At 40.9% G+C, this 12,033-nt stretch overlaps 1 protein-coding gene across 1 annotated transcript in view; it reads right to left on the reverse strand.

Moving 5' to 3' along the window:
• CACNA2D3 (calcium voltage-gated channel auxiliary subunit alpha2delta 3) overlaps positions 1 to 12,033 on the reverse strand; it is a 253,184-nt gene that overhangs the window by 240,247 nt on the left and 904 nt on the right. Inside the window, exon 3 of the mRNA XM_078775301.1 lies at positions 71 to 130. Coding sequence (XP_078631427.1) covers positions 71 to 130 — 60 coding nt within the window. The remainder of the gene's footprint in view (positions 1 to 70; positions 131 to 12,033) is intronic.

Raw genomic sequence — 12,033 nt, forward strand, 5'->3', positions numbered from 1 at the left:
ATCAATCAGCAAGGTACCATTGCTGCCTCCAGCTTGACCTTATTGACCCCTGAAAATTTGAAAAACATACCTCCAAGTTTTCCTCATAGGTATGCTGCAATTCCGCTTCCTCCGCTGTTATCACCAGTCGCTGCAAATAATAAATAAATAAATAAATAAATGAAAAATCACTCATAGAACGACACTTGGCAACATAGAACAAAGTCGCATGGCACTCATTAAATAATCCCTTTTACCTCACAAATAATTGGTAGTTAAATTCTGTGGCCTGATATGCAAATCGTCTTCAAATTTTAAGTTAATCGGTTGAAAATTGACAATTTTAGAAATTTGGCCTATGTTGACCTTTTGGCCTATGTTGACCTCAAAAATAGTTGGTGGTTGGTTTCAGTATGATGATTTTTTTTTTTTGTATACTGAATCGAGGCTCGTGAAAGATCTAACATTTATTTCACAAACAAATCAACCAGACAAACAAAATATATAAAAAGAGGGAGCGGAAGACAAGATGGGGAGAGAAGGGGAAGCACACAAACCTAACATTTGAGAGCAGGGAGATGTGTGGGAGGGAGAAGGCTTGGGGGAGGAGGCGTGGGAAGGGGGGGGGGGGGAGAAGTATAAAACACAAGGACACCAAGGACTTCCAGGACAGAAGTTGGTATTTCAAAAAAGTGGATTTGGGGTGAAATTAGCGGGGGTAGAAAAGATAAAGGTTTTGGTTGGGGGAAGATAAGAGATGGTGGTGAACAGCTGTTTTAAAGACCTGGAGGGTGGAGTGGGATTGAAGAGAGTTAGGGAGTTTGTTCCAGAGGCGGGAGAAAAGAGGAATGAAGGAGTGAAGGTGAGCAGAGAGTCTTGATTTTGGCAGTTTAACCATAAGAGGGTTGCAGGCAGATCTTGTGCGACCTGTAGGAATATTTGGGGGACAGAGCCCAGAGAGAGCTGGGGGGGCAAGGCCAGAGAGGAGTCGGTAGAAGACGGAAAGACCACCAACCTGCCTGTGGTGAGTGAGTGAAAGGCCCTTGGAGTTAGCTTCATCGCAGGAGATTCCAATGATTCTGAACGCTTTGGTTTCAACAGCGTGAAGACGAGCTAGGTGTGAGGCAGGAGCACCGGCCCAGAGGGGAGAGCAGTATTCCATTGAGCTGCGGATGAAAGCCTTGTATGTGGTGAGGAGCTCAGGTGTGCCAGGGAAGGAATTCACACGACTTAGGATGCCCAGTCGGCGACTGGCTTTGGAGGCCAGATTTGAAATGTGGTTTTCCCAGGAAAGATCATGGCAGATAGTGAGACCCAAAAGCTTGAGTGACAGAACTTCTTGGAGAGGATTATTCAGAAAGTAGATGGGAGGGTTGTCCAGTCGGTCTTTTCGGAAAGACATCGTAAGAATGTGAGATTTGTCAGGATTGAAAGACATATGCCACTTGTTTGCCCAGTCTGTGATTTTGTCCAGGTCTGCAGAGAGTGAGGAGGCTGCAGACTGCCGATCTGAGGGATGAGGAATGAAGCGGCAGAGAGTGGAGTCATCAGCAAAGAGATAGAGAGGATTTTCAAGAGAGTCAGAGAGATCATTGATGAAGACCAGAAAAAGCAGAGGGCCCAGAACACTGCCTTGGGGAACTCCAGTCTGAACAGGAAGAGGAGATGAGAGAAACCCATTCAGGGCCACACGTTGACTACGACTAGAGAGGAAGTCTGCCAGCCATGCGTGGAGATTTCCATGGATAACAAAGGAGGAGAGTTTGGTGAGCAGAGCGGGGTGCCAGACCGAATCGAAAGCACGTGATATGTCAAGGGAGACAGCTCTAATTTCCTAGTATATTCAAATGATATGATATATTCAAATAATGACATATTCAAATCCTATTCAGATTTCAAGTCAATAGGATGAAAATTGAGGATTTTAGAAATATATGAAAAATGGTTGACCTTAGGCCTATGTTGACCTTTTGGCCTATGCTGATATCAAAAATAATTGGTGGTTGAATTCAGTTAGCTGATATGAAAATCCTATTCAAATTTCAAGTCAATCGGATGAAAATTGAGGATTTTAGAAATTAGAAAGAAAGTGGTGGACCTTTGGCCTATGTTGACCTTGTGACCTATGTTGATCTCAAAAATAGTTGGTGGATGAATTCAGTTAGCTGATATGAAAATCCTATTCAGATTTCAAATGAATCGGATGAAAATTGAGGATTTTAGAAATTTGAAAAAAGTGGTTGACCCTTGGCCTATGTTGACCTTGTGACCCATGTTGATCTAAAAAAAAATAGTTGGTGCTTGGATTCAGTTAACTGATATGAAAATCCTATTCAAATTTCAAGTCAATCGGATGAAAAATGAGGATTTTAGAAATATGGAAAGAAATGGTTGATCTTTGGCCTTTGTTGACCTTGTGGCCTTTGTTAATCTCATATATAGTTGGTAGTTGAATTCAGTTCGCTGATATGTAAATCCTTCTCAAATTTCAAGTCAATCGGATAAAAATTGAGGATTTTAGAAATTCGATGAAAAGTGGTTGACCTTTGGCCTATATCGACCTTTCGACCTTTTGACCTAAAAAAAAAATAGTATTCTGTTGGACCACCAACTTTACCATTTGGTGAAGTTTCGTGAAGATCGGATTAAAATTGTGACCTGGAGGCAAGTATAAGTGAATGGACAGACAAACACACACACACACACACACACACACACACACACACACACACACACACACACACACACACACACACACACACACACACACACACACACACACAACGCACACACAAACCGGAGTGATCATCATACTTGTCAAAAAAAAATTTCGGCCAAGTAATAAACATTTGCTTATTTCAAGTCTGAGAGGAGTTTCTAAAAATCCATTTTGATTACTCGATTACAGAATAATCCAAATAAGCAATTCCTTGGCTTTTTCTGCTTTTCATGAAGCGTTTTTGGAAGAAAAAAAATGAAACTTAACTGTGAATAAGTTAACCTTCAGTCCTCCAGGATGTATTCATTCTTCCATGAGTCCCTTTCTGGTTAAACTTCTAAAATCCTCCACTTTGTTCATCTTGTCTCCAATTTATGGAACTGCCTTCTGGAGGCAGTTCAATTCCACTCCTCCACCTGGGACTGCTGACGTTAACTATTCACCAGCATGTGAGAATTGACGACAGACTGTGGCCAAATGTTATTGCAAAATAATATTGAGAACCTGAGACTTGCTATGCCCAAGAGGTCATACAGCCCTCCTTCACTGCAATGCAGTTTCACGCACAATGTAGCGTCAGGACGTTCAGGGTCATGGGAATGGAGGGTTTTTTCCACACAATATTCACTGGATTTAATTGATCCAAATCGCTTCAAAATGTTCACCACTATGATAAACAGTGTTAGAGGAAAATAAGGCTTCGTCTCATACTTAATAATTAACCCATATCGATATGTGTGTGCATGTGCACACACACACACACACACACATACACACACACACACACACACACACACACACACACACACACACACACATACACACACACACACACACACACACACACACACACGCACACACAGAATTTCGATACTTTGAGACCTGAGACCACAGAATCTTGTTTCTCACAGTCTGAGAGTCCTTTAGGTGCTTTTTTGCAAACTCCAAGCAGGCTTTCATGTGTCTTTCACTGAGGAGAAGCTTCCGTCTGGCCACTCTGCCATATAGCCCACATCGGTGGAGTGTTGCAGTGATGGTTGTCCTTCTGGAAGTTTCTCCCATCTCCACACAGGATCTCTGGAGCTCAGCCAGAGTGACCATCGGGTTCTTGGTCACCTCTCTTACCAAGGCCCTTCTCCCCCGATTGCTCAGTTTGGCCGAGCGGTCAGCTCTAGGAAGAGTCCTGGTTGTTCCAAACCTCTTCCATTTAAGAATTATGGAGGCCACTGTGCTCTTGGGAACCTTCAATGCAGGAGAGATTTTTTGTAGGCTTCCCCAGATCTGTGCCTCGACACCATCCTGTCTCTGAGCTCTGCAGGCAGTTCCTTCGACCTCATGGCTTGGTTTTTGCTCTGATATGCATTGTCAGCTGTGAGACCTTATATAGACAGGTGTGTGCCTTTACAAATCATGTCCAATCAATTGAATTCACCACAGGTGGACTCCATTCAAGGTGTAGAAATTTCTAAAAGATGATCAACATAAATGGGAGGCACCTGAGCTAAATTTCAAGTGTCATAGCAAAGGGTATGAATACTTATGTCAATGTGATATTTCCGTTTTTTCTTTTCAATAAATTTGCAAAACTTTCTAAAATCCTGTTTTCTCTTTGTCATTATGGGGTATTGAGTGTCGATTGATGACGGAAGAAATGAATTTAAACGATTTCAGCAGAAGGCTGCAACATAACAAAATGTGAAAAAAGTGAAGGGGTGTTAAAGGAATTCTGATACATTCTGTATCTGATATATGATACATTCTGATACATACATACAATAAATACATTCTGAATGTACTGTATATATATATATATATTGTAACGAATTTGAGAAGTGTAACGAATTTGAGAAAATGTAAAGAATGTGAGAATTATGGTTTTGTTGTGTGTAAATGGCACCCTCCGTAATGTAAAGAAAGGTCGAAGCTCGTCCTCTTAGTTAATTCCATAAACCTACACACAGGACACCATATATCCTTTTAAATAGTTAGTCCCTTATTCTATGTAGGCTAAGGATGTGTTTCCCAATAGTTTGACTCTTCATTGCACCGAATTAAATAAGAGTAGGCCCCTCCGACGCCCCATGGCAGCTTCCAAGTGCCAGGTTTGCCAGGTTTGCTGCAATTGACTCTTTAGCCACTTTGCTGCAATTTCATCCACTGTTTGCTGCATTTGACTCCATTACGCACGAGGTAACCAACGGAGAAGAAAGGCGTGTCCACCTCATCAACGGGGGGGGGGGGGGGGGGGGGAGGAGTCAGCCAAGCGCGAGGAACAAGGCGTGGCTTTGCCAACGCGTCATCAAGAGGGGCGGGATCGGTAGTCCTCGCGACCAATCAAGGCCGAGGCGAGCTGACCGAGGGGCGTTTACAACGCTCGCGGGTAAGAAACCCCAAAAAGCACGTTATAAAAGAACACGCGCGGGTTTCGATAGAAATGAGCTTTTTGGAGAAGATTGAGGGCTTTTTGGAGAAGATTGAGAGAGAGGTGCGGCAGATGCGCGATCCAGCTAAAGCAGCCAAGAGAGAACGAGACATGAGGGGGTGCTGATACCGAGCAATACGCCGAGACCCTCTAGGCCCTATTGCCGGTTGTGGAGATGCGGAGCTGCCAGCTGCTGTTCGCTTTGAGCACGGAACGTGGACCTTGACGGTGTGGAATTGCCCGGACCTTCCTGCCCTGCCATCGGCTTGGACCTTCTCCTCCCTCCAGTGATTCCTGCCATCATTTCCCCCGTGTAAGTGTGCCCGTTTGTCCGTCTTTCATGTTGTCTTGGGGTTTATAAGTAAGACTGCCATATATATAAGCTAATCATTGCACTATGTCTCCTGCTCCTTCAATTGCCTTATAAATCATCTTTCTTTTCCTTTCTGCTTAGTGTGTATAAATAGTAATAAATCTTGTTATTCCCTACTTTGTCTTTACTTCTTCATGCTCTTTCGGTCGCTTTAGAGGTTTCCATATTGAGTGTACGTGGCGCGATTCGGCCAACGTTTCAGGCTCGGGTTAGTCTTGGTAACGGTTCGGGCTGCGGCGCCATCCGCTCGGCAAATCAACATCTTATCCACGGTCCGTAACAATTTATATATATATATATATATATCTGTGCAGCATCTGTCTTGTCCTGTGTTGTCTTGTGTTGCCTTGTCACTGAACTGCTTTCTCAAACTTTTGTGAAATCGTACCAAACTTCTGGTATGCACATATCTCTCCCGTCGGTATGTCCTTAGGGTATTTTTTTTGAAACATTTTCCAATTTTTGTTTTATTTTTTTTGGGAAATTTTTTTTTTTTCAACTTAAGTTTTCAACTTCAATTGTTTATAAAATGTGATATCACGTATATTACAAATACATTTGTGCAAAATAATTGTTTGAATTATGATTGGTTTAAACCATGACAAAACGGCAACTCGGGTACAGTCATTTATCTATACTAGGGCGTGCCCGTACGTGGGTGCAAAAAAACATGCGTGCAAACAACAACAACAAAAAAAAACTTTGAAACCACGTGGCAGTAACGACCACAGAACCCCCCCCCTCTATTTACATGAAATGGTTTGGTCCATTCGCAAAGCCAAAGCGAACGGCTTGCGAGTACGGTAGAACCCCCCCCCTCTATTTACATGAAATGGTTTGGTCCATTCGCAAAGCCAAAGCGAACGGCGAACGGCTAAATCGCCATAGCTCGGTAACTACTTCTCCGATTAATATGAAACCTTGAAAAGGCACATCCTCAGGTCCCCAGCAATATACCTGGCAAGTTTCAAGTATATCGGACCCGTGGTTGTCGAGAAACAGCGGTCACAGACAAACAAACACACAGACACACACACAGACACACACACAGACACACACACAGACACACACACACAGACACACACACAGACACACACACACACACACACAGATTACTGGAATTATAGATAGATATCTACACATCTGGGCAGTGTCTGTGTTGTCACTTCACGACTCCCTCAAACTTTTGTTTCCGTGGTTGTGAAGTGTTTTTTAATAACGTTGTGGTGGTTTTGAATCACGTGGTGGTGAGGTATTTTGAATTATGTGGTAGTGAGGTGTTTTTTAAATGACGTGGTGGTGAGGTGTTTTTAAATCACATGGTGGTGAGGTGTTTTTAAATGACATGGTGGTGAGGTGTTTTGAATTACGTGGTGGTGAGGTGTTTTTAAATGACGTGGTGGTGAGGTGGTTTTAAATCACATGGTGGTGAGGTGTTTTGAATTACGTGGTGGTGAGGTATTTATAATTACGTGGTGGTGAGGCGTTTTTAATTATGTGGTGGTGAGGTGTTTTGAATTAGTTGGTGATGAGGTGTTTTGAATTACGTGGTGGTGAGGTGTTTTTAAATGACGTGGTGGTGAGGTGTTTTTAATTTTGTGGCTGTGAGGTGTTTTTATTACGTGTTTTATGGCTGTGAGGTGTTTTTATTACGTGTTTTATGGATGTGAGGTGTTTTTATTACGTGTTTTATGGCTGTGAGGTGTTTTTAATTTCGTGGTGGTGAGGTGTTTTTATGACGTGTTTTATGGCTGTGAGGTGTTTTTATTACGTGTTTTATGGCTGTGAGGCGTTTTTAATTTTGTGGTGGTGAGGTGTTTTTATTATGTGTTTTATGGCTGTGAGGTGTTTTTATTACGTGTTTTATGGCTGTGAGGTGTTTTTAATGTGGTGGTGGTGAGGTGTTTTTATTACGTGCTTTATGGCTGTGAGGTGTTTTTATTATGTGTTTTATGGCTGTGAGGTGTTTTTATTACGTGTTTTATGGCTGTGAGGTGTTTTTAATTTCGTGGTGGTGAGGTGTTTTTATGACGTGTTTTATGGCTGTGAGGTGTTTTTATTACGTGTTTTATGGCTGTGAGGCGTTTTTAATTTTGTGGTGGTGAGGTGTTTTTATTATGTGTTTTATGGCTGTGAGGTGTTTTTATTACGTGTTTTATGGCTGTGAGGTGTTTTTAATGTGGTGGTGGTGAGGTGTTTTTATTGCGTGCTTTATGGCTGTGAGGTGTTTTTATTATGTGTTTTATGGCTGTGAGGTGTTTTTATTATGCGTTTTATGGCTGTGAGGTGTTTTTAATTTCGTGGTTGTGCGGTGTTTTTATTACGTGTTTTATGGCTGTGAGGTGTTTTGAATTACGTGGTGGTGAGGTATTTATAATTACGTGGTGGTGAGGTGTTTTTAATTATGTGGTGGTGAGGTGTTTTGAATTAGTTGGTGATGAGGTGTTTTGAATTACGTGGTGGTGAGGTGTTTTTAAATGACGTGGTGGTGAGGTGTTTTTAATTTTGTGGCTGTGAGGTGTTTTTATTCGGTGTTTTATGGCTGTGAGGTGTTTTTAATTTTGTAGTGGTGAGGTTTTTATGACGTGTTTTATGGCTGTGAGGTGTTTTTATTACGTGTTTTATGGCTGTGAGGTGTTTTTAATGTGGTGGCGGTGAGGTGTTTTTATTACGTGCTTTATGGCTGTGAGGTGTTTTTATTATGTGTTTTATGGCTGTGAGGTGTTTTTAATTTCGTGGTGGTGAGGTGTTTCTATTACGTGTTTTATGGCTGTGAGGTGTTTTTAATTTCGTGGTGGTGAGGTGTTTCTATTACGTGTTTTATGGCTGTGAGGTGTTTTGAATTACTTGGTGGTGAGGTGTTTTTAATTTCGTGGTGGTGAGGTGTTTTTATTACGTTTTATGGCTGAGGTGTTTTTATTACGTGTTTGATGGCTGTGAGGTGTTTTTAATTTCGTGGTGGTGAGGTGTTTTTATTACGTGTTTAATGGCTGTGAGGTGTTTTTATTCTGTGTTTTATGGCTGTGAGGTGTTTTTAATTTTGTGGTGGTGAGGTTTTATTCCGTGTTTTATGGCTGTGAGGTGTTTTTATTACGTGCTTTGTGGCTGTGAGGTGTTTTTATTATGTGTTTTATGGCTGTGAGGTGTTTTTAATTTTGTGGTGGTGAGGTTTTATTCCGTGTTTTATGGCTGTGAGGTGTTTTTATTACGTGCTTTGTGGCTGTGAGGTGTTTTTATTATGTGTTTTATGGCTGTGAGGTGTTTTTATTACGTGCTTTGTGGCTGTGAGGTGTTTTTATTACGTGTTTGATGGCTGTGAGGTGTTTTTAATTTCGTGGTGGTGAGGTGTTTTTATTACGTGTTTTATGGCTGTGAGGTGTTTTTATTACGTGTTTTATGGCTGTGAGGTGTTTTTAATGTGGTGGCGGTGAGGTGTTTTTATTACGTGCTTTATGGCTGTGAGGTGTTTTTATTATGTGTTTTATGGCTGTGAGGTGTTTTTAATTTTGTGGTGGTGAGGTGTTTTTATTACGTTTTATGGCTGTGAGGTGTTTTTATTACGTGTTTGATGGCTGTGAGGTGTTTTTAATTTCGTGGTGGTGAGGTGTTTTTATTACGGTTTATGGCTGAGGTGTTTTTATTACGTGTTTGATGGCTGTGAGGTGTTTTTAATTTTGTGGTGGTGAGGTGTTTTTATTACGTTTTATGGCTGAGGTGTTTTTATTACGTGTTTTATGGCTGTGAGGTGTTTTAATTACGTGTTTTATGGCTGTGAGGTGTTTTAATTACGTGTTTTATGGCTGTGAGGTGTTTTTAATTTTGTGGTGGTGAGGTTTTATTATGTGTTTTATGGCTGTGAGGTGTTTTTATTACGTGCTTTGTGGCTGTGAGGTGTTTTAATTACGTGTTTTATGGCTGTGAGGTGTTTTTAATTTTGTGGTGGTGAGGTTTTATTCTGTGTTTTATGGCTGTGAGGTGTTTTTAATTTTGTGGTGGTGAGGTGTTTTTATTACGTTTTATGGCTGAGGTGTTTTTATTACGTGCTTTGTGGCTGTGAGGTGTTTTAATTACGTGTTTTATGGCTGTGAGGTGTTTTTATTACGTGTTTTATGGCTGTGAGGTGTTTTTATTACGTGTTTGATGGCTGTGAGGTGTTTTTATTACGTGTTTGATGGCTGTGAGGTGTTTTTAATTTCGTGGTGGTGAGGTGTTGTTATTGCGTGTTTTATGGCTGTGAGGTGTTTTTATTACGTGTTTGATGGCTGTGAGGTGTTTTTAATTTCGTGGTGGTGGTGAGGTGTTTTTAATTTCGTGGTGGTGAGGTGTTGTTATTGCGTGTTTTATGGCTGTGAGGTGTTTTTAATTTCGTGGTGGTGAGGTGTTGTTATTGCGTGTTTTATGGCTGTGAGGTGTTTTTAATTTCGTGGTGGTGAGGTGTTGTTATTGCGTGTTTTATGGCTGTGAGGTGTTTTTAATTTCGTGGTGGTGAGGTATTTTTAATTTTGTGGTGGTGAGGTCTTTTCATTACGTGTTTTATGGCTGTGAGGTGTTTTGAATTACTTGGTGGTGAGGTGTTTTGAATTACGTGGTGGTGAGGTGTAATCGTCCCAAACTTCCAGTCTGCACCTACCCCTCCCCTATGTGTGTGCTGAGGGGTTCTTTCTTGAAAAAAAAAACATTCAACCTAAATTGCCTATAAAAATGTAATATCACAAACACAACAAATACATTTGTGCAAAGTAATTATTGTTTGTATTATGATTGGTGTAAAGCATGACAATACATCAACGCAGGTATAGTCATTAGCCTCAGCTAAAATAAGCCCGTTCCTCAATATCGACGCTTGGTGAGGCGAGCGCAGCGAGCCGAGCCAAGCTAGTACATATATATATATATATATATATATATATATGTATATATATATACCTGTACTATGTCACAAAACACTCCAATTGAGATCCTCCTAATATAATTACAAAGGAATAAATTAACAAACCATTACATATCAGACATTTAAATTGACGTTTTTGATTAAACAAACTCTATTATCTCTCAGTATTAATCACATACTACTCATACTATGGATCTCCTTACATATACATACTACACAGAATTCGGAATGGTTTAAATCACAGCAATCATTCTGAAGCTTGCTTCCATAGATAGGGCATCAATCAATGATAAAGAGATATTTGGACTGATATGAGGACGGGAAACAGACACATTCAGACTTCCTCTCTATGATAACATCTTTACTCAGCTGTTCAGTCTGTTATCTTCAAAACGGGAGTGTAGATAATCAAGACAGGAGAACAAACAGTGAAGCTCCAGTCCAGGATATCAACTTTAATGAAAGTGGAAAAAAACAATCAAAAATGAGACTTCATGGAAATGAGAACGGAGAAGACAATAGCTTCAATCTGTATGCACCTGGAGGGAAGCTGATAAGGTTCGGAGAATGGCTCACTGGGTAGGGAGTGATTGGGAGCTGGGTGAGGTGCATGTAAAGTTGAATTGTGGCGACAAATCGAGGGGAGTACTGTAGATTTCGTTAGGTAGAAAGAAGGCATCATTTAGATAAGAGCAAATGTATTTCTAAGTTTTCAAATGAAATGTGAAATCCACTTCCAAACCCCATTTTGTTGCAAAATACCTTTCTGATGAATCAAGCTCTGTCTCACCTTCTCTATCTCTTCTGTGATCTATTTTATTAAACCAGAAGCTTTGAATTACTCGAATTATAATCCTTACAAGACTATATCTCTCTCTTCAGTCTCACGTCTCATCTCTTTTTTAGGTGGTGGCCCTGACCAAGGATAGCCTCTTTCTCTTCCATTTTGCCTCATATTTCCTGCTTCAGCCTTTCACAACTCTTTTCAGATTGTTGATATTTTTGTTTTCATGACATTTTACAATCTCCTTCATAGGCAGATGCAAGAGGGGTGCAGGGGGTGTGCACCCGTAACCCTCCCCACCCCCTTCGGATTTTTTTATGGTCCGCTATATGCTGTGATATCGGATGCAGTCCAGTGGCAGATATAGAGTGGTGGCACTATTCAACTTTCTCTTCATGTGAGAGTAATTTGTGTGTGTGTTTTTACAGGATACACACATGATGATAGGTGTCATGTTAATCTTTTAATCGCACATTAAATGTGTTTCACAATCATGCTGTTCATCTTTTAAGAGTGCTTTAAATGCACGATTCCCAATTGCCATGTCAGAACACACACACGGTAATCAAGCGTTAGGTTACGTTATGTAATCAAGCGTTATGTTGCGCAAATTACTAACAAAAAATAGCGATACATAATTTTTGATGGCCCCATATTGGGGTAAACAATTTGTCACCGTGTGACGAATCAGCTCGTTCTGATATAACCGTGGCGGAGGCTGACATGGATGAGAGGCGTCGAGTTAATTTTTTAATAGTGCATTAAATGTGTGTTTCCCAATCACGGTGTTCATCTTTTAAGAGTAATTTTAATGCATGAATCCCAATCGGCCCGTTAGCGGATTTCGTTGCAGGTTGTGACAACG

Source organism: Myxine glutinosa, chromosome 4, assembly GCF_964187855.1.
Source record: "Myxine glutinosa chromosome 4, kmMyxGlut1.1, whole genome shotgun sequence".
Classification (NCBI taxonomy): domain Eukaryota; kingdom Metazoa; phylum Chordata; class Myxini; order Myxiniformes; family Myxinidae; genus Myxine; species Myxine glutinosa.